The sequence below is a fragment of the Rhinoderma darwinii genome, chromosome 5 (genome assembly GCF_050947455.1).
Source record: "Rhinoderma darwinii isolate aRhiDar2 chromosome 5, aRhiDar2.hap1, whole genome shotgun sequence".
Lineage (NCBI taxonomy): Eukaryota > Metazoa > Chordata > Amphibia > Anura > Rhinodermatidae > Rhinoderma > Rhinoderma darwinii.
Genome location: NC_134691.1, coordinates 75674640 through 75698569, shown reverse-complemented (window position 1 = coordinate 75698569; position 23930 = coordinate 75674640). Strand labels below are relative to the sequence as shown.

The 23930-nt window shown below is 41.5% G+C and overlaps 1 protein-coding gene across 6 annotated transcripts in view; it reads right to left on the bottom strand.

The window, feature by feature from the left end:
• Window positions 1-23930, bottom strand: part of PPP1R42 (protein phosphatase 1 regulatory subunit 42) — a 125026-nt gene that overhangs the window by 46563 nt on the left and 54533 nt on the right. For 4 of the 6 annotated variants that reach the window (XM_075826154.1, XM_075826152.1, XM_075826153.1 and 1 more), the window contains exons 6-8: window positions 18171-18288; window positions 17394-17522; window positions 16068-16239 (exon numbers count right to left, since the gene is read on the bottom strand). In XM_075826154.1, the coding sequence (XP_075682269.1) occupies window positions 16068-16239; window positions 17394-17522; window positions 18171-18288 (419 nt within the window). Of the gene's footprint in view, window positions 1-16024; window positions 16240-17393; window positions 17523-18170; window positions 18289-23930 lie in introns of those variants that run through there. The other 2 variants (XR_012847624.1, XM_075826156.1) reach the window with 2 other exon arrangements.

The following is a 23930-nucleotide window of genomic DNA, read 5'->3' as shown; positions in this document are numbered from 1 at the left end:
TAATTATGAAATTTCTGCAGAAATCGCCTGTCTGGTGTCACGCACTGATTGTCTGGAAACCAAACATGACTAACTGGTATCTCCGTATAAGGACTTACGCACTGTAGTGTATGCGCTTAAACAAACACAAGAACAGGAGGCAGAGGCGTAGCTAGGTTCTCCTTCACCCGGTGCAAATATTTAGCTTGGTGCCCCCCCCAGCTTCTTTCCCGACATCTCCTTCCCCCTCGCCATGTTTGCTTTCTCTACCAATCAATGGTGTATTTTTTTTCTTCCATGTAATTCGGGCCTAAAACCATTTGTACATTTTACAAGCAATATAGTTATTTAAGGTAGTTAACATAACAATACATTAAAGGAAAATAATTTAGAGGTGCCTGACTAAAACAGATTGTATAACTGAGGCTAATGAGACTATATGGTAACATAATGAACAGCTTCCTTTTGTAGATAGTGCTACACATCCCCCCTGTAGATAGTGCCACTCCCCCCTTGTAGATAGTGCCACACAGTCCCTCCCATAGATATTTCCATACTCCTTCCCTAGTAGTGTCACCCACCCACCCTTGTAGATAGTGACAAACACCCCCCTATAGATAGTGCCACACACCACTCTTGTAGATAAAGCCATACAGCCCTCCTTGTAGATCGTGCCACCCCCTGTAGATAGTGCCACTCCCCCTCATAAAGCCACACAGCCCCCCTTGTAGATAGTGCAATACAGCCTCCCCCCTTGTAGAGTGCCACACAGCCCCCCTAGTAGATCACGATACACAGCCCCACTTGTAGACAGCGACACACTGCGCCCCCTTGTAGATAGCGACACAAAGACCCCAAACACATGAAAAAAGTTGTACTTACTTAGCCCTGTTCCTGCGACGAACTGAGCAGCTCCACAGCCTCATCAGCAGCCTAAGACAGGATCCTTGCGTAGGCCAGCAAGATCTATTGACGTCATCGCGCGGGCCTGCGCAGGGATCCTGTCTCAGCGCCTTAGTGAATGGCATTGCAGGGAACAGCCATGACATGGGCCCCCGTAGCAGCCGCTATAGCATCGCTCCTCTCTTCCCTTCTAGTTGCCCTGCCTGCCCCTCCCATAGCTACGCCCCTGCTTGAAGGAAAACAAATTCAGGCGTAACAATTTAGGGCTCAGAAGTGTCCCTGAATCTGTTGAAGTTCGGTCCACATATGATCTCCAACTATTTCATTAACTAGTTTCTGAAAGATTGGACTTAGATTTTTTTTCATGGACCATATACACAGGCACTCCGTCCAAAGTCTGCCTGTACGGAGGGACCACGAGATGTTGTTCTCCATTAATATTACTTCACTGCACTGGAGGATGTTCTGAGGTAAGTGATAGAGAAGGCTTCGGATGTCGCTCTTCAAATATATGCTGATATTTCTCCCATAACGATAGACCAAAGACAACAGTTGAAACCAGTCACTGACTCCCTTCGATCAGACGGCATCCATTATCGTTGGGGATTTTCATTTAAATTGCAACTATGCCACAGAGAGTCCCCTTACTTAAACTTCTCCTTGAAGGCTGGGATTTCTTTCTAATTACAAGTACGTGAGGCTTCAACATCCCTATATATTATCTTAGGGGGAGACTATATTAGAGCCCTTTTACACCGGCCAATTATGGGGCAAACAAGCATTCACAGAATGCTCGTTCACGATAAACAGGGAGACGGGTGCTAGGATTAGGGAAATTACATAAGTAAAGAGAGAATGCGTTTATGGGGATGGTGACCCCTAGATATGACATGTGGACCCGTTTCCACCTAAAGCCAAAGTTCCAAGAGAGTAAACGTTTCTGGTCAGGGAATATACTTGTGCCCATATCTTCGAATTTGATGGGGTTAACCTGAAGTCCTGAAAATGTCTCATAATTAATTAAAACCTGGCAAAGATTAGGGAGAGAGATCTGAGGATTTCTAATAAATAAAAGCATGTCAACCACATACATCCCGAGACATCAGCTTTTTGATGGATTGAAAGGGTTAAAGGCTACATGCCGATGAAAAGGGGATAAAGGGCATCCCTGCCGCATTCTGTGTTCTATGGAAAAGGAAGAAGAAGTAAAAATTGAATCTGAAACTTAAGGGTATGTTCACATTCTTACGTAAAAACGGCTGTAAAATACGGAGCCGTTTTTAAAGCATCAAACGTTTTTTGATGCGTTTTTTTGTAGTAGTTTTCTATTGACACAATTAAAAACAGCTCCAAAACCAGCTCAGGAAGTGACATGCTACTTCTTTTTCCGGGGGGGGGGGGGGGGGGGGGGTTACGCGCTGTTCTTTGAACCAGTCAGTGGGCAGATGTTTGTAGGCATTCAGCTTCCGTTTTTTCAGGCATTTTTCGAGGCGTTTACACCCCGAAAAAAACGCCTGAAAACACTGCGTGTGAGCATACCCTAACCCTTGTCCGAGGAATGGAATAGAGAAACCTGCAAGAAGGAGCCCTGGATACCCATCCATCCCAACACCAAAACAAAATATTCCCATTTTGTGGAATCAAAAACTTTCTCTAAATCTAGACTCCGCAGCATTAGTTCTTGGTTATTAGAGAAATCACTGGTGTGATATATGAGTAAAATATAACATTTATTTATAACTCTCTAAAAACAGGGGTACAATCACCACTGTGAAAAAGCCCCACCGTGTGTATAAAAACGTATTAAATAATAAACTCTGAGTTCTAATTCAATTGTGAACCTACTATAGCTCAGTGTTCAACAAGAATATCAATACGGAATCAGCATTTGAAAAATGGGCATAACAATAGTCTTGACCCTAATTCACACTAGAGTCCGTGATAACCGCACCGGAAGCTCCTAGTGTTGTGGTATACAAACAATGCTAGTGTTCCCAATGCTAAAAAATTCCTATTCACAACCGACCCAACGCGTTTCAATACTCATCATCAGGGGTCTGTAGCTTGGTCACTCTGGCCAGGGATGCCAGCGATATTTAGTTCAGCAGCAGGTATTCTGCTGTACTCCACGGAAGCATGCTCGCATAGATGTCAGAGTTATTTAAAGCATCTGACTCCTCCCCCTGTCCTCGGCACCGCCAATCGAAACAGCCAAACACACTCACCAATCGAATTCGTGACACCTGTCCATGTGACTCCCGGCCATCAGCTGACAGCCAGGAACCAACATCGACCGCATCAAAAGCCGAACGCGCAGGTGCAGTAGAGGCCACAATCGAGTCGCCCATGCTGCCGGGAACTCACCACTGCAAAGAAGGAGTATATCGATATTTAAGAGTTTGGGTAAGTGTTGCGGATCAGCTCAAAACCCGCAGCTGGACTGCCATTGATAAAACAACTACAATGATAATACATATTGTGTAGATAAATGAATGTCTACCCCACTACAAGGTGTCATTGGAACACCTACTGAATAAGGAACCATAGCCAGACTGCCCACATGATGATCATTGATAATTAAGAGACCACCTGTCATGACGACCATGTGGGTCTCTTGCTATCCTGAAGGGAAAACTGGCCATGGAAATGCATGTTTAAATGAATGTTCAAATAAAACATGCATAATTTGTCTGCTCATTTAAACCCCCTGGTTGTGTGCACGCCAATCTATAGATCCACTGGGCTTCCTTTCGTAGTATGAGGTTATCCCAGTCACCTCCCCGTTTGGGAGGCCTAATGAGTTCAATTGCTTGAAATTTAAGACATTCTGCACGACCCTGATGTGTAGCGTGTACAAACGGACGCAGCACCTGATCAATATAAGTGCTTACATTTTGAGTTAGATTGTTTATGCCTGAAACAATGGGTCTGCCACGTAAGGGGGGGTACCCTTTGTGGATTTTGGGCAGACTATAAAAACATGCCATGATGGGAAATTGTGGAAATAGGAAATTAAATTCACTAGCACTGATCAAGGACCTGCTTTTTGCATCACCCAGAATGCCCAAAAGCTCCTTTTTGAACAGTGCTGTGGGATTATCCTTTAAGATGGTATAACAGTCAGGATTGAGCAAAATGTCCTCACACATTTTTTTTGTAGTCTTCCCTGCTCATAACCACGATGTTCCCACCCTTATCGGATGCTTTCAGAACAATATTTTGTTTTTTCTCCAATGTGGTTAGGGCTAGCCGTTCAGACCTAGACAAATTGTTGTCAATACCCCTCATATCCTGACTCAATAGTTTAATCTCCTCTCCCACCATGTCAACAAATAAGTCTACATTAGTGAAATCTCCTATTGGTGGCAGCTTCCTACTCTTAGTCTTTAAATTAGTAAACGGGCCTTGTCCAGGGGCTCTACTTGACTCCTCCAATAGCCCCTCCAAGGCCTCAAGGCCTTCCAGGTCGGATATCTCTAAACCCATCTCCATACATTTTTTTCTATTATGATGTTTAAAAAATTTAATCCATTTGAGTTTACGAGCAAACAAATTTAAGTCCTTTATCCAGGTGAATGAATCAAACCTCACTGTGGGGACAAATGAAAGCCCCTTCTCTAATAACATAGTCTCGGATGCGCTAAGATTATACTCAGATAAATTGATGATTATTGGCGTATTCTTAGTACTGATGCAGATTTGATAGATCAGATTACGCAATGGCCTTCAGTCACATTCCGGAGAGGGAAAAACATCAGGGACAGAGTTATGCATAGTTGTTTTGACCCCATTGCACCTAAAGGAACATGGCTGGACAGACAAATACCAGGCACACACAGATGTGGCAGGTGCAAGGCTTGTGATTTTATTCAAAAAGGTGACAAGTTTAGGAGTGTCGTTACGCAATTGGAATATGACATTCGTGATTTTGTCAATTGTAAAACAGCAGGGGTGGTATATCTGATAACATGTCCATGTCCACTGAATTATGTGGGAAAAACGGTGCGGCAGTTTCGGCGCCGGATCAGAGAACATGTTGGCGATATTGCGAATTCTAGAGATACTCCTATATCCAAACATGTACACGCTACACATCAGGGTCGTGCGGAATGTCTTAAATTTCAAGCAATTTAACTCATTAGGCCTCCCAAACGGGGAGGTGACTGGGATAACCTCATACTACGAAAGGAACCCAGTGGATCTATAGATTGGCGTGCACACAACCAGGGGGTTTAAATGAGCAGACAAATTATGCATGTTTTATTTGAACATTCATTTAAACATGCATTTCCATGGCCAGTTTTCCCTTCAGGATAGCAAGAGACCCACATGGTCGTCATGACAGGTGGTCTCTTAATTATCAATGATCATCATGTGGGCAGTCTGGCTATGGTTCCTTATTCAGTAGGTGTTCCAATGACACCTTGTAGTGGGGTAGACATTCATTTATCTACACAATATGTATTATTAGTGTAGTTGTTTTATCAATGGCAGTCCAGCTGCGGGTTTTGAGCTGATCCGCAACACTTACCCAAACTCTTAAATATCGATATACTCCTTCTTTGCAGTGGTGAGTTCCCGGCAGCATGGGCGACTCGATTGTGGCCTCTACTGCACCTGCGCGTTCGGCTTTTGATGCGGTCGATGTTGGTTCCTGGCTGTCAGCTGATGGCCGGGAGTCACATGGACAGGTGTCACGAATTCGATTGGTGAGTGTGTTTGGCTGTTTCGATTGGCGGTGCCGAGGACAGGGGGAGGAGTCAGATGCTTTAAATAACTCTGACATCTATGCGAGCATGCTTCCGTGGAGTACAGCAGAATACCTGCTGCTGAACTAAATATCGCTGGCATCCCTGGCCAGAGTGACCAAGCTACAGACCCCTGATGATGAGTATTGAAACGCGTTGGGTCGGTTGTGAATAGGAATTTTTTAGCATTGGGAACACTAGCATTGTTTGTATACCTCAACACTAGGAGCTTCCGGTGCGGTTATCACGGACTCTAGTGTGAATTAGGGTCAAGACTATTGTTATGCCCATTTTTCAAATGCTGATTCCATATTGATATTCTTGTTGAACACTGAGCTATAGTAGGTTCACAATTGAATTAGAACTCAGAGTTTATTATTTAATACGTTTTTATACACACGGTGGGGCTTTTTCACAGTGGTGATTGTACCCCTGTTTTTAGAGAGTTATAAATAAATGTTATATTTTACTCATATATCACACCAGTGAATCCTTTAAAATTGTTATGTTGTGGGAGCACAATTGAATGTATCTTTGAAATACAGTGAATTCATTGGTTATTAGAGAAAGCATGATAAAGGACATTAACTACTGTCCGTCGTTTGGCGAGAGCGAATGAAGCCTGTTTGATCGGGCAAAATTAAAAAAGTCATATGAGGAGACAACCATTGGGGAGAATTTATTTAAACAGTTATAATCATTATTTAGTATGGACATCAGGAAAAAATTTGACAATGGGTGTCATCTTTCCCAGGTTTCAGTATCAATAAAACGTTGGCGTTTAAATTTTCCTGAGGGAGAGAGTTACCCAATAATATATGATTATAGAATTTGGCAAGATGGGGGCCAAAGAAGGGACCAGTTTCTTCTAATACGGTGGAGAAAAGCAGTTTCTTAGAATACGGTGGCTTTAAGAATCTAATAGTGGTTTAATGGCCTCTGTAACTTCCTCCTCTGTGATAGGAGAATTTAGTCAGGAAGTGACAGTGGAGGAGATTTTTTGGAGACCTAAATCAGAGAACCATTAAGTAACCGTATGGGTGTAGATGATTGTTATAATTTTGCGCACAATAAGTGCATGCTATCTAACATCAGAGCAGGGTCTGAAGTGAGGGTACCTTGAGTAGTATGAATCTGGTAAATTGGTTTGTCTCTAGCCCGCAAATTTAATTTTGTGACAAACTGCTTTGTAATCCTAGGCATAAAACTTGGCTTTGCTCCATCGGATACATTTTTCTGCTTTCAATTCTGGAATGCGCAATATAGAGGATTTGACCTGTGATAATTGAACTTTAGGGTATCTGAGGGATTTAGTTAAACTTTCTGTCCAGTCTAGTCAATTTGGCCAAGAGCCACAATAAATCAGCATGTTGTTGTTTCTTATAATCCGAGCCTATTTGAATGAGATGTCACTGACTTGTGAGCATACCATATGGACTGAGGAGAGGTCTCAGGGGTGGTGCTAATGTCAAAATATGCTTTCAAGTAAAATTGTAAGAGAGTGAAAATGTGGGGAGACGTGAGCACAGAATCATTGAGTTTCCAGGAGAACGCCTGTGGTGAAGAGTGAGAAGTCAGGATAATTGACAGCGAATGGATAATTGGGAAGTAAGTAATCTTTATTGGAGAAGCTGTCAATTTTGCCAGATCAAACAGGCTTCATTCGCTCTCGCCAAACGACGGACAGTAGTTAATGTCCTTTATCATGCTTTCTCTAATAATCAAGAACTAATGCTGCGGAGTCTAGATTTAGAGAACGTTTTTGATTCCACAAAATGGGAATACTTTGTTTTGGTATTGCGATGGATGGGTACCCAGGGCTCCTTCTTGCAGGTTTCTCTTTTCCATTCCTCGGGCAAGGGTTAGGGTATGCTCACACGCAGTGTTTTCAGGCGTTTTTTCGGGGGGAGCAAAAGCCTCAAAAAATGCCTAAAAAAACGGAAGCTGAATGCCTACAAACATCTGCCCATTGACTGGTTCAAAGAACAGCGCGTAACCCTGCCCCCCTCGGAAAAAGGAGTAGCATGTCACTTCTTGAGCTGTTTTTGGAGCAGTTTTTAATTGTCAATAGAAAACGACTACAAAAAAACGCATCGAAAAACGTTTGATGCTTTAAAAATGGCTCCGTATTTTACTTCTTCTTCCTTTTCCATAGAACACAGAATGCGGCAGGGATGCCCTTTATCCCCTATTCATCGGCATGTAGCCTTTAACCCTTTCAATCCATCAAAAAGCTGATGTCTTGGGATGTATGTGGATGACATACTTTTATTTATTAGAAATCCTCAGATCTCTCTCCCTAATCTTTGCCAGGTTTTAATTAATTATGAGACATTTTCAGGACTTCAGGTTAAGCCCATCAAATTCGACGCTATGGGCACAAGTATATTCCCTGACCAGAAACGTTTACTCTCTTGGAACTTTGGCTTTAGGTGGAAACGGGTCCACATGTCATATCTAGGGGTCACTATCCCCATAAACGCATCCTCTCTTTACTTATGTAATTTCCCTAATCCTAGCACTGTTAACCCCTTCCCGCCGGATCACGTATATATAAGTCATTAAAATCGGTGGCTTACCGCCTTTTCACGTAAATGTACGTCATGGAGATGAAGCTGGCTCAGGAGCTGAGCCAGCGACATCACCGCCGGGTGACAGCTGTATGTTACAGCTGGCACCCTAAGGTATCGGCCAGGACCGGAGCTAGCCTCCGATCCGACCGATTAACCCCTCACATGCTGCGTTCAATAGAGATCGCAGCATGTGAGGAGTTTATAGCCACCGGCACCCATGCAACGTGATCGCTGGGTTGCCGGTGGCTGCAAAGGCGATCGGAGGGCTAATGCTTACCTCCCGATCAGCCTGTAACGGAATCCTCCTATGCCCCGTCGTCGGCGGGGCCCAGGAGGCTTCCGGTAACATCGGCAAGATGGCGCCGGCTCAGCTTCCGGCTCAAAAGCTGAGCCGGCGTCATCAGCAGTGGGTGTCCGCTGTATGTAACAGCGGACACCCCGATCTATCGCCAGGAACCGGAGCTAGCTCCGATTCCTGGCATTAACCCCTTCGATGCAGCGATCCATTGTGATCGCTGCATCCTAGAGGTTTGTAGAAAATCGGCAGCCTTGCCATGCGATGGCAAGGCTGGCGACTGCTACCATGGCAACAGGAGCCCTAACAATGAACTCCTGTCTGCCATTACGTAAGCTGATTAGGCCCCGCCCAGAGGCGGAGCCTGATCGGCTTGCTGTCAGTGAACAACTGACAGTTCCAATACATTGCACTACATAGGTAGTGCCATGTATTAGAACATCAAACAAACAGTTGGACATTCAAGTCCCCTAGTGGGACTAAAGAAAAGTGTAAAAAAAAGTGTAAAAAAAGTAAAAATAAAAGTTGGAAAACATACAATAAAAGTTTCAAATAATAACACAAAACACAATCGCCCTTTTTCCCTTATCAAGTCATTTATTATTGAAAAAAATAATAAAGCCATACATATTTGGTATCGCAGCGACCGTAACGACCTGAACTATAAAAATATTATGTTATTTATCCAGCGCAGTGAACGCCGTAAAAAAACAACTCAAAAACACTGCCATAATTACTGTTTTTTTGGTCACTGTCTTCCAAAAATTGAAATAAAAAGTGATCAAAAAGTCGCATGTATCCAAAAATACCGAGTAAAAGTACCGATAAAATCTATACCTCGTCTCGCAAAAAACAAACCCTCATACAGCTCCATCGATGAAAAAATGTAAAAGTTATGGCTCTCGCAACATTGCGACAGAAGAAATACATTCTCTTTCCAAAAGTAATTTTATTGTGCAAAAAGTTATAAAAAAGTTCTATAAATTTGGTATCGCCGGAATCGTACTGACCCGCAGAATAAAGGTAACATGTAGTTTATAACGTACGGTGAACGGTGTATATAAAAAAAAAAGTGGCACAAGCTGGGCACGACATATTTGACACTGAATTGGCATATCTAGGGAACATTTTAATTTGTACCTTCCGCAGCGCAATCATTTATGGAAAAGACCTGTGGGGTGAAAATGCTCACTACACCTCTTAATAAATGCCTTGAGGGGTGCAGTTTCCAAAATGGTGTCACTTCTCAGGGGTTTCTTTTATTATTTCACATCAAAGCCTCTGCAATTGTGAACCAATACTTTATAAGTCGCCAAATTAGGCCTCAATTTTACATGGTACTCTTTCACTCCTGAGCCCTGTCGAATGTCCAGGCAAAAGATTAGGGCCACATGTAGGGTGATTCTAAAACAGGGAAACACCGCATAATAATTGAGAGCTGTCTTGTTATGGTGGCACAAGCCGGGCACCACATATTGGCGTATCTAAGGAAAAATTCCCATTTTCATTCTCCCACATCATGTGCACACGAATTTCTGCAAAACACCTGTGGGGTTAACATGCTCACTACACCCCTAGGTGAATACCTTGAGGGTGTTGTTTCCAAAATGGGGTCACTTCTGGGGGGGATCCACTGTTTTGGTCCCACAGGGACTTTGCAAATGCAACATAGCGACCAGAAACCAAATGCAGCAAAATCTGTACACCAAAAGCAAATGGCGCTCCTTCCCTTCTGAGCCCTGCCGTGTGCCCAAACAGCATTTTACGACCACGTGTGGGGTATTGCCGTACTCCAGAGAAGTTGCTTTACAAGCGTTGGGGTTCTTTTTTTCCTTTATTTGTTGAGAAAATTAAAAATTTGGAGCTAAAGCTACGTCTTATTGAAGAAAAAGGATTTTTTTTATTTTCACTGCCCAATTCTAATAAAATCTATGAAACACCTTTGGGGGCAAAATGCTCACTACACCCCTAGATGGATTCCTCAAGGGGTGTAGTTTTCTCAATGGAGTCACTTTTTTGGCGTTTTCACTGTTTTGGTACCTCAGGGGCTTTGCAAATGCGACATGGCCTGCGCAAACCATTCCTGCTAAATTTGAGCTCCAAAAGCCAAATGGCGCTCTTTCCCTTCTAAGCTCCGCCGTGTGTCCAAACATCCGTTTATAACCACATTTGGGGTATTGTTTTACTCGGGAGAAATTGCTTTACAAATGTTGTGGTGCTTTTTCTCCTTTAGTCCTCGTGGAAATTAGAAAAAATTAGCTAAACCTACATAATCTTTGAAAGAATGACGATTTTTATTTTCACGGCCTACTTCCAATAATTTCTGCAAAAAACCTGCGGGGTAAAAATGCTCACTATACCCCTAGATAATTTCCTCAAGGGGTGTAGTTTCCCAAATGGGGTCACTTTTGGTGGATTTCCACTGTTTTGGCACCGAAAGAACCCTTCAAACCTGACATGGTGCCTAAAATATTTTCTAATAAAAAGGAGGCCCAAAATCCACTGGGTGCTCCTTTGCTTCTGAGGCCGGTGCTTCAGTCCATTACCACACTAGGGCCACATGTGGGATATTTCTAAAAACTGCAGAATCTGGGCAATAAATATTGAGTTGCGTTTCTCTGGTAAAAACTTCTGTGTTACAAAAAAAATAGAATAAAAATGAATTTCTGCAAAAAAAAATGAAATTTGAAAATTTCACCTCTACGTTGCTTTAATTCCTGTGAAACGTTTAAAGGGTTAAGAAACTTTCTAAATGCTGTTTTGAATACTTTGAGGGGTGAAGATTTTAAAATGGGGTGACTTTTTGGCGGTTTCTAACATATAAGGCCCTAAAAGCCGCTTCACAACTGAACTGGCCCCTGTAAAAATAGCCTTTTGAAATTTTCTTGAAAATGTGAGAAATTGCTGCTAAAGTTCAAAGCCTTGTAACGTCCTAGAAAAATAAAAGGATGTTCAAAAAACGATGCCAATCTAAAGTAGACATATGGGGGATGTTAATTAGCAACAATTTTGTGTGGTATAACTGCCTGTCTTACAAGCAGATACATTTACATTTAGAAAAATGCTAATTTTTGCAATTTTTCACCAAATTTTGGTGTTTTTCACTGGTAAATATTGAATTTATCGACCACATTTTTCCACTATCATAAAGTCCAATGTGTCACGAGAAAACAATCTCAGAATCGCTTTGATAGGTAAAAGCGTTCCGGAGTTATTACCACATAAAGTGAAATATGTCAGATTTGAAAAAATGGGTCTGGTCCTGAAGGCCAAAATGAGCTTGGTCCTGAAGGGGTTAAGGCACTTGATGTTTACTAATATGAATTGGCTGCTTTTGATACATTAATTCTATTTAACCCCTTCCCTCTGCAGCCATTTTTGGATTTTTAATTTTCGCTTTTTTCCTCCCTAATTCCAAAAGCCATAACCTTTTTATTTTCCTATCGATATAGCTGTTTGAGAGCTTGTGTTTTTGTGGGACGAGTTGTAGTTTTTCACTCCATTTATTGTACCATATAATGTACTGGAAAATGAAAACCTTTCTTTGTGGGGTAGAATGGGAAAAAAACAGATTCCTCCATTGGTTTTTTTATTTTGTTTTGACGGTGCGGTAAAAACGGCATGCTAACTTTATTCTACGCGTCAATACGATTACTGCGATACCAAATTTATATAGTTTTTTTTATATTTTACAATTTTTACCAGGAAAAACAGAATTGTAAAAAATAAAATGAGTTTTGTGTTGAATAGAAAGTCCTGATAGCCGTAATCAGTTGAGTGGTGTGAGGGCTTTTTTTTTTTTCTGGGGGGGGGGGGGTTGGTTTTTATTAGTACAATTTTGGAGTACATAAGCCTCTTTGATTACTTTTTTATTCTATTTTTTGTGGGAGATAAGATGACCAAGAAACAGCGTTTCTTACTGCGTTCACCGTGCGGGTTAAATAATGTTATATTGTAATAGTTTTGACTTTTAGGGATGCAGAAGTGCCATGTTAACTTTTTTTTTTTTTTTTATATTGGTTTTTTGGGGAAAAGGGGGGTTTTTGAAAGTTTTATATCTTTTTGTAAAAAAACAACCTTTATTTAACGGTATTTAACTTTTTTATTAGTCACCCTAGAGGACTTGAACCAGCAATCGTTGGATCACTTGCAAGTGAAACTGCAATAATAATATATTCAGTATATTGTGATTTTTAGGGCTTAATAGGAGCACAAAGATAACAGACCTAGGGGTCTGCATTAGGCCCCCGGGCTGCTATGACAACCATTGGCACCCTGCAATCACATTGCGGGAGGAGGGGGTGATAGGCTGTTGGAGGGGACCACTCATCTTTCTTATGGCTTAGATGCTATTGACCGCGGCATCCATGGGGATAAATGAGCGGGATTCCGTTCATTGCAGTGAAGTGTTGGCTGTAACATACAACCGACACGCAGAAGTTATAAAGTGGGCCCAGTTCGTGAGCTTGCTCCATACTTTCCCTCCCGGCCTTTGCCGTATATATACACGTCAGGAAGAGGTGATCTACTGTATGTATATTATTATGAATTTTCACTCATATAGCCTGATAGTTATGAAATATATGTCAAGACTTTTTAGTATTCTCTATTTTTGTATTTATACTATTATGAACATAATCACCAGAAAAACTATTTTTCTTCTAATCTATATATATATATATATATATATATATATACACACACACACACACACACACACACACACACACACATTATGACGGGTTTCACCGTACCTATTGTACTCTGTGAGTAGATTTTTTTCCCTAAATTGTACTTGAATAAAAGAAAATGCTTGAAGGAATGGTCCGGTTATCATTTATCTTGGCGGAGGGGGGGGGGGGGGGATTGTCGGCCATCTGCATGACTATTCTTCCTAAATTGATACATCTATTTAGATCAGGGGTCTCAAACTCGGCCAGGTAAGTGGGCCACATATAGAAAAAATGTGAAGTTGACGGTCCGCATTACTTTCAAAATTGATACAATACAAAATTATTGTTAATCAATTCGTTATTTGAACTACTATAATAATACTAATACTACATTACTGAAACAATAATACTACATTACTATAAGAATACTACATCACTCTAATAATATTACATTACTCTAGGAATACTACATTACTATAATAATACATTACTATAATAATACTACATTATTATAACAATAATACATTACTATAATAATAGCGCTAGGTTTAAACTTAACGGAAATTTGCGAGATTTCTCCACATGCTTATTTCAACAATCCAGTTTTACAGTTTAAGTGTCGCTAAATGCAGTCCGTCGGCTCAGTTGGCAGCGTTTGGCAGACACACAAATGTCAAGATTAGGCAGCTCCTTTTTAGCTAGTGCCACAGAGCCCTCTATAGATAATGCCACAGAGCCCTCTGTAGATACTGCCACAGTGCTCTCTGTAGATAATGCCACAGTGCCCTCTGTAGATAATGCCACAGTGCCTTCTGTGGATAATGCCACACACCCCTAGATAATGCCACAGTGTCCCTTGTAGATAATTCTAGTGCCCTCTGTAGAAAATTCCAGAGCCCTCTGTAGATACTGCCACAGTGCCCTCTGTAGATGCTGCCACAGTGCCCTCTGTAGATGCTGCCACAGCGAATCCTCTGACATCACTGTTCATATATGGACAGAGATGTCAGGGGCAACCCCAGAGCTGGAGTCCTGGGCAGAGGCTAGTAGCGCTTCTACTGGGACTCCAGCTGTGCTCCTGAAATCACTGTCCAGCTCTGGGGAAGCCCTAGACATCGCTGTCCATATATGGACAGCGATGTCAGGGGATTCCACAGAGTCCCGGAGCAGAGCCTATACTAGCGCTCTCCCGGGACTCCGCTCTGGGGAAGACCCTGACAACACTGTCCATACATGGACAGCAATGTCAGGGAATTCCATAGAGTCCCGGAGCAGCGCCTATACTAGCGCTCTGTCCGGGACTCCGCTCTGGGGAAGACCCTGACAACACTGTCAATATATGGCGTTAATCGGCGGGGATCACAGCTGTGATCCCACCTGATGTATTCCCTCAGTACAAAGGCTGCTAGTAGCAGTCCGTACTTTTAGATGCCAGGCTGCAAAGAATACTTGTGTGCTCCGTTAATTAACAGGCTGCAGGCACAAGAACCAGCGCTGCAGCCCATTAATCTACGTGGGCTGGACGTGAAGGGGTTAAAGGGGCATTAGAGATATATGCAAATTCATTACTTAATTTCAATATTCTTTAAACTCACATGGGACTCTCAGTTCCACATTTGAAAATATTTGTAGATTGATCCCTACAAATAAAGGCATTATTTCTCAACTGTACCCCCAACTTAGGAACCTGTGCTCTACTATTTCTCCCTCCTATGTAGTGGCATAGGAAAAGGAAATTTTCTCTATCCCTGATAATATTACTTGGCAACTGATATGGGAGAATGTCCACACTTGTTCTCGCTCATATAGCTTTAAGGAAACATCCTACAAACTCTTAATTAGATGCTACCTAACTTCTGTCTGACTGGCGAATATGTTTTCCTTTCAAGTTAATTTATGCTCCTGCGGTGAGGTGGGATCATTGTGTCACATTTGGTGGACTTGTCCAGTGGCTCAGACTCATTGGAACTGCGTGCAAAGATGGATCCGGGTTAAACAGAATCTCCATGTCAGCTTGTCTCCTTGGTCAGCTTTACTTAACGCCCTGATAATGTCTGTAAAAAACAGCATACACTGCTAACTCATTTTCTCTCCGCTGCCAGGTGGACTATTACTATAAGTTGGAAGTCCCAATCAATCCTCTTTCAGAAAACAAATTTTCCTATTCGATATGAGGCTATATGGTGACAACTGCAGGACTACTCCTGAAGTGGGCCCTTCGGTGAGAGATGCTTCAGCTGACATGGGGATTCACTGGCTACTGGCTCTCTTCATGTCTCTCCTAGACACCCATGACCGGCTCTTAGATTGTGGTTACTGATATGATAACCACTTCTCCCCCCCCTCCCTCCCCATTCTTGTCTTCAAGTTGTGTGGGAAGGGGGGAGAGAGAGGAAAGCTGGTATAACATGAAATTAAGATATAACTTTTATTAAATGTATTTATATAACAAAAAGAACACATAGGGATAAATAGATAACCCTAGGGGGTGTAGGTGGGTGTCCCCTTTATTGTGCCAACCTAAATGGATAAAATATTGGGATCAAACACTTTTTCTGGTGAGCCTTGCCCTGATGTGAATCACATGCGTGAGTCAATTAAAGGGGGGGAACATGAGGGCAGGAAGTGTGAGATCCTCATAACGTGGTAAAAATAGATAGTTTTTCTAAATAAAAAACAATGCTGTCACCTACATTACAGCGCCCATCTCCTTATGTAGGAGATAGGCCACTTATAATGTGGTAAAAGAGCCTCTTTAACTTTTTGTCTTCCCCCTCTTCCCCCCCAGTCTTTGAAAGTGATATGGAGAAACTTTATTACTCATATAGTAAAAGCAAAAATACAATACTAAAATACGGTAGATAAGAATATAACCTTTAATTATCTGTTGGCTCACCGTATATCTTCACTAATGTTAATGGTTTTCTTTGCCACTGGTTTTTGTAAGTGACTTGGTTTGTGATCACTTTGCTTCTGAGCCATAAGGAAGTACTTTGGCTTGTCTTTCTCTATATATCCCTGGTTCTGAAACTGGACGGGCAGAATAGAATGAGGATGTTCAAAACCATCTGTTATAAACCGTGAAAATACAAATGTGGTTAAATATGTTGACCAGTACAGTCTGATAGATATTATTAAAACTAAATTATTTCACCCCTATTTATTACAGTTTGGTTATTTAAATAGGACCTGTCACCTCTCCTGACATGTCTGTTATAGTTTATACTCGTATTACCCATGAAATAATATTTATGGAACATCTTTTTGTAGAACTCTGCATTGTGCCGCACCTTTGTTATTGCTCCTGGAAATGTATGAATAAATTGACATCTGGGTTACCATACCCCTTGTCAAATGGGTGGGTCCCTACACAGTCGGAGATTGTGAGCACTGATTGGACATTGTCAGACTGTGTAGTGATACCCCCTCAACTGGTAACTCACAGTTGTTAATTTCTTCAAAAGTTTTTAGGAGGAATAACAGAGGAACGACAGTGCTAGCTCCAAGAAAAGATGCTGCAGAATTGTTATATCATGGGGAATACAAGTATTTACTACAACGGACATGTCAGGAAAGCTGATCGTTCCTCTAGTGGAAATACTGGGCTTCAAAATTTGCTGTTTGTGTAGTGGACAATTATGGTTTGTTTTAGTCACCACAGTTTGGCATTTTGAAGGGACATACTCAAAGTCATGATGAAAAAAATTAAGGTTTCCTATAATACTGTACACCAAGGTCTGTTTCCTTTCCATTAAAGGAAACTCATCACATAGTTCTATGACAAATTCCTATTGTTTTAAGGAAAACATTATAGAACATACCCCATTTCCTACTAAAAGAGCCTGGTTTATTCTGGTGAATAACTTAAATCACTTATAAAGTTTGAGAATTTATGAACATGATGCTGCCTCACCAGACGGCACAGGGGTCGGTGAAATCCCATCACCCATAGATATGCCATAAATGTCTTTGATGGGAATAGCCCATTCAGACCTCGACTGCACTCCAGTTTTATAGAACCTTGTGTGATTGATTTAATAGATGCATATAAACAAAAATTATAATAACTTTAAATATGCAACAGAGACATGGGAGAGGTTAACCTAGATCAGTGGTTTTAACCCGTGTTCCTCCAGCTGTTGTTAAACTACAAGCCTCTACATTTGCGTGAAAATGTACAGATTTCAATGACAAACAATTGTCAGCTAATTACGTGGCTTACAGAATTGCTGAAATACTAATCGACCAGCCAAATTCTCTTCTCTACTTTTCTTCCTGGCATCTTTTGAGGCTTTCCAGTTCAATAAGAACTTCCTGGCTATTTCCTTGATTTCTCTACCGTCCAGGATTTCTGTTGTAAAAATGTACAGTATATCAAACTGACTTAGCAATCATACTTTTGCATTACTAGATCAGTGAGTAGAAAGTGATAAAAACAGAGATAATAAATAAAAAAAGTCTAAATGGAAAAAAAGCTTTGTGTTTTAAACCATTAGAGGACTAGTGAGATGGCCCCCTTCCCTATTTTACTTACCTTGTATACAAAACACTTAAAATGGGTTCCTGCACAGAAAATGGGTGTCCTGTGTGGAAACTGTTCTCCTGGTAAAGAGCATTAAAGTACATACATAGGACTCCTTTTCTATATATAATATATATTGTTCTAACTCTGGCAGGCAGCCAAAGCACAACTAATAGGCCTTGACTATAAACAGGACTGGCTTGATTAAACTCGATCTCAGACAGCTTATTTTTTTTGCATCTCTCTCTGCATGTGAAGTAGTTGTTTGCCTGAAAAATAGCAGTATGCTAAAAACATATAGCATTCACCAGGGAAAACAGGTTCTGTACAAGTCAATCTGTGCCTTGTATGCATGGTAAGTAAATTAGGGTAGGGGACCTCCTGAACAAATCCCTTTAAAGAGCAATTTATTTATAAAATATTTTAATTAACATACATTTTCTATCAGATAAAAGAGAAAATTATGTATTAATTTACCAAGTGCCTTTGAGATGACTATAACTTTATCTCTATATTTTGGTTTCTGGCAAATTGGGTTTCCAGTGAGATCCATCCTCCACAGGCGTGGCCATTTGCTTAGCACAAATTCCAGATCCTATAAAAAAAAAAATCAAAGGCAGTCTTTGCAAACGGTAGAACAAGTAATATTTTACAAAGGTAATTAAAGGAGTTAGTCACTAGTAAGAAATGATAAGTAAAACGATGTCCTCCATGTCACAGTATAACAATTTTACTTACAATGTCATTATCTCTCCTTCTTCCATAACTGCATTGTTTATCTACTGCAGCGGGATTCTGTGGGTAGGATCTATGGTCCAAGGTAAAACAGCCCTGTGTTTCTGTCTAAAAACTGCATATCCCAGCCTGCCTCACTTCCCGTGTCAGTTTCGTCTCAGACTGTGCAAACTCTGTGGAGCCCCTGTCAGAGACCCCATCAGATTTGACAGGAAGAATAGCGCTGACTGCGGCCTTATTCTTGCCGTCAAAAATACAGGTACTGCGACGGAACCTGACAAACCCCATAATAAGTAATGGGGTTTGTCATATAACTGGGTCCATCAGGCACTGATAGTATCCGTTTGTGGCTGATACGGAACTGTGTCCTGGTTTCAGTTACAAAAAGAAACTAACAGCTTCCGTGGTTTACATGACTCAGAATTTAATACAAAGTGGCCAACCCTCTTAAATATACTAATAATACTAATATACTGCTATAAGCAGAATTACAAAATTTGCCACTGGCATTTTAATGCTCGAAGGATCATCAAAGATGATTTATTTGATTCACACCTGTTTATTGTGTAGGCAATTGGGCTACAATTAACACATTGTCGTGTTAATGAGACTAGCTTGAGATGATGTATGCTTTGTGACATGAAGTAGCCGATACATAATGGGAAGACTGGGGTCATAGTCAAATGAGCAGCAACAATACGGAGTTAGGCTGTGGATAAACTGGAATTAAGAGAGTTTAATGTGTGCCAAAAAAACATTTCCGAAAACATTAAAACACTGCCAACAGCCTGAACGAAGGCTCTGTCGCCACATTATAAGTGGCCTAGATTGTACATGATGTGATCGGCGCTGTAATGTAGATTACAGCAGTGTTTTTCATTTAGAAAAACAATAATTTTTTACGGAGTTATGACCTATATTAGCTTTATGCTAATGAGTTTCTCAACGGACAACTGGGCGTGTTTTACTTTTTGGCCAAGTGGGCGTTGTACAGAGGAGTGTATGACGCTGACCAATCAGCGTCATACACTTCTCTCCATTCATTTACACTGCACATAGCGATATAGCTATATCGTTATGTGCAGCCACATAAACACACTAACATTACTGCACTGTCCTGACAATGAATATACATTACCTCCAGCCAGGACGTGATGTGTATTCAGAATCCTGACCACTTCTCTGTGAGTTACAGCACAGCACAGCGAGATCTCGCTGTAAATGACAGCTTACAGCGTAATCTCACGAGACTACGCCTGCTATGCTGTAAATCACAGAGACGTGCAGATAAGTGGTCAGCATTCTGAATACACATCCCGTCCTGGCTGGAGGTAATGTCTATTCATTGTCAGGACACTGCAGTAATGTTATAGTGTGTATATATGTAGGCTTAGTCCCAGTTCTGGGTGTATGTGCAGAGTAGGTCCCCACCTTACAGAGGTCGCCTTGTCGTGGCAGGTGGGCTAACACTTTTTGATCAAAATGTGCACTAAGAACCTCCCTATTTGTAAGTAGATTTAGCTTTAGTGCATATTTATTTATATTTAGTGGTTTAGGTGGCATTAGTGTCGCAGGGTGCTGTCGCCATTCTATGTTTGCTGTATATCTGCAGTCATGGGTGTTCTTGCACCTGCATACATTTTGTGTCATTTAGTTGGAATGTGCTGTTCAACTTTTTGCTGTGTTTATGTGATCCATATATGTGGGGTTAGTGACTGCCTCCACTTGTTGTTCTTGCACTCCTCCCATTCTGCCCTGGGTGATTTTAATCAGTTCAATGCTGGATCCTACCATCCCCAGGTATATATGTAGGCTTAGTCCCAGTTCTGGGTGTATGTGCAGAGTAGGTCCCCACCTTACAGAGGTCGCCTTGTCGTGGCAGGTGGGCTAACACTTTTTGATCAAAATGTGCACTAAGAACCTCCCTATTTGTAAGTAGATTTAGCTTTAGTGCATATTTATTTATATTTAGTGGTTTAGGTGGCATTAGTGTCGCAGGGTGCTGTCGCCATTCTATGTTTGCTGTATATCTGCAGTCATGGGTGTTCTTGCACCTGCATACATTTTGTGTCATTTAGTTGGAATGTGCTGTTCAACTTTTTGCTGTGTTTATGTGATCCATATATGTGGGGTTAGTGACTGCCTCCACTTGTTGTTCTTGCACTCCTCCCATTCTGCCCTGGGTGATTTTAATCAGTTCAATGCTGGATCCTACCATCCCCAGGTATATATGTAGGCTTAGTCCCAGTTCTGGGTGTATGTGCAGAGTAGGTCCCCACCTTACAGAGGTCGCCTTGTCGTGGCAGGTGGGCTAACACTTTTTGATCAAAATGTGCACTAAGAACCTCCCTATTTGTAAGTAGATTTAGCTTTAGTGCATATTTATTTATATTTAGTGGTTTAGGTGGCATTAGTGTCGCAGGGTGCTGTCGCCATTCTATGTTTGCTGTATATCTGCAGTCATGGGTGTTCTTGCACCTGCATACATTTTGTGTCATTTAGTTGGAATGTGCTGTTCAACTTTTTGCTGTGTTTATGTGATCCATATATGTGGGGTTAGTGACTGCCTCCACTTGTTGTTCTTGCACTCCTCCCATTCTGCCCTGGGTGATTTTAATCAGTTCAATGCTGGATCCTACCATCCCCAGGTATATATGTAGGCTTAGTCCCAGTTCTGGGTGTATGTGCAGAGTAGGTCCCCACCTTACAGAGGTCGCCTTGTCGTGGCAGGTGGGCTAACACTTTTTGATCAAAATGTGCACTAAGAACCTCCCTATTTGTAAGTAGATTTAGCTTTAGTGCATATTTATTTATATTTAGTGGTTTAGGTGGCATTAGTGTCGCAGGGTGCTGTCGCCATTCTATGTTTGCTGTATATCTGCAGTCATGGGTGTTCTTGCACCTGCATACATTTTGTGTCATTTAGTTGGAATGTGCTGTTCAACTTTTTGCTGTGTTTATGTGATCCATATATGTGGGGTTAGTGACTGCCTCCACTTGTTGTTCTTGCACTCCTCCCATTCTGCCCTGGGTGATTTTAATCAGTTCAATGCTGGATCCTACCATCCCCAGGTATATATGTAGGCTTAGTCCCAGTTCTGGGTGTATGTGCAGAGTAGGTCCCCACCTTACAGAGGTCGCCTTGTCGTGGCAGGTGGGCTAACACTTTTTGATCAAAATGTGCACTAAGAACCTCCCTATTTGTAAGTAGATTTAGCTTTAGTGCATATTTATTTATATTTAGTGGTTTAGGTGGCATTAGTGTCGCAGGGTGCTGTCGCCATTCTATGTTTGCTGTATATCTGCAGTCATGGGTGTTCTTGCACCTGCATACATTTTGTGTCATTTAGTTGGAATGTGCTGTTCAACTTTTTGCTGTGTTTATGTGATCCATATATGTGGGGTTAGTGACTGCCTCCACTTGTTGTTCTTGCACTCCTCCCATTCTGCCCTGGGTGATTTTAATCAGTTCAATGCTGGATCCTACCATCCCCAGGTATATATGTAGGCTTAGTCCCAGTTCTGGGTGTATGTGCAGAGTAGGTCCCCACCTTACAGAGGTCGCCTTGTCGTGGCAGGTGGGCTAACACTTTTTGATCAAAATGTGCACTAAGAACCTCCCTATTTGTAAGTAGATTTAGCTTTAGTGCATATTTATTTATATTTAGTGGTTTAGGTGGCATTAGTGTCGCAGGGTGCTGTCGCCATTCTATGTTTGCTGTATATCTGCAGTCATGGGTGTTCTTGCACCTGCATACATTTTGTGTCATTTAGTTGGAATGTGCTGTTCAACTTTTTGCTGTGTTTATGTGATCCATATATGTGGGGTTAGTGACTGCCTCCACTTGTTGTTCTTGCACTCCTCCCATTCTGCCCTGGGTGATTTTAATCAGTTCAATGCTGGATCCTACCATCCCCAGGTATATATGTAGGCTTAGTCCCAGTTCTGGGTGTATGTGCAGAGTAGGTCCCCACCTTACAGAGGTCGCCTTGTCGTGGCAGGTGGGCTAACACTTTTTGATCAAAATGTGCACTAAGAACCTCCCTATTTGTAAGTAGATTTAGCTTTAGTGCATATTTATTTATATTTAGTGGTTTAGGTGGCATTAGTGTCGCAGGGTGCTGTCGCCATTCTATGTTTGCTGTATATCTGCAGTCATGGGTGTTCTTGCACCTGCATACATTTTGTGTCATTTAGTTGGAATGTGCTGTTCAACTTTTTGCTGTGTTTATGTGATCCATATATGTGGGGTTAGTGACTGCCTCCACTTGTTGTTCTTGCACTCCTCCCATTCTGCCCTGGGTGATTTTAATCAGTTCAATGCTGGATCCTACCATCCCCAGGTATATATGTAGGCTTAGTCCCAGTTCTGGGTGTATGTGCAGAGTAGGTCCCCACCTTACAGAGGTCGCCTTGTCGTGGCAGGTGGGCTAACACTTTTTGATCAAAATGTGCACTAAGAACCTCCCTATTTGTAAGTAGATTTAGCTTTAGTGCATATTTATTTATATTTAGTGGTTTAGGTGGCATTAGTGTCGCAGGGTGCTGTCGCCATTCTATGTTTGCTATTCATTGTCAGGACACTGCAGTAATGTTAGTGTTTGTGTATGTGGCTGCACATAGCGATATAGCTATATCGCTATGTGCAGAGTAAATGAATGGAGAGAAGTGTATGACGCTGATTGGTCAGCGTCATACACTTCTCTCCACAACGCCCACTTGGTCAAAAAGTAAAACACGCACAGTTGTCCCTTGAGAAACTCATGAGCATAAAGCTAATATAGGTCATAACGGCGTAAAAAATTATCGTTTTTCTAAATAAAAAACACTGCTGTAATCTACATTACAGCGCCAATCACATCATGTACAATATAGGCCACTTATATTGTGGTGACAGAGCCTCTTTAAAAGCAAGATTCAGTCGACAAGGAAACTTTTTTTATAATCTATAACTTCCACTTTTGGTGAACCTGAGCCCATTGTAACATGTTCTTAAGAGACTCTGTCACCACATTATAAGTGCCCTATCTCCTACATAAGGAGATCGGCGCTATAATGTAGGTAACTGCAGTGCTTTTTATTTAGAAAAACGATCTATTTTTACCACTTTATGAGCGATTTTTAGCTTTATGCTAATGAGTTTCTTAATGCCCAAGTGGACGTGTTTTTACTTTAGACCAAGTGGGCGTTGTACAGTGGAGTGTATGACACTGACCAATCAGCGTCATACACTTCTCTCCGTTCATTTATACAGCAATAGCGATATAGCTATATCGCTATGTGCAGCCACATAAACACACTATAACATTACTGCAGTGTCCTGACAATTAATATATATTACCTCCAGCCAGGACGTGATGTGTATTCAAAATCCTGAGCACTTCTGAATCTTTTCTGTGAGATTACAGCAAGGCAAACCTAATCTCGTTTGAAATGACAGGTTACATCGTAATCTCGCGAGATTACACTTGCCTTGCTGTAAATATCACAGACGCTACAGA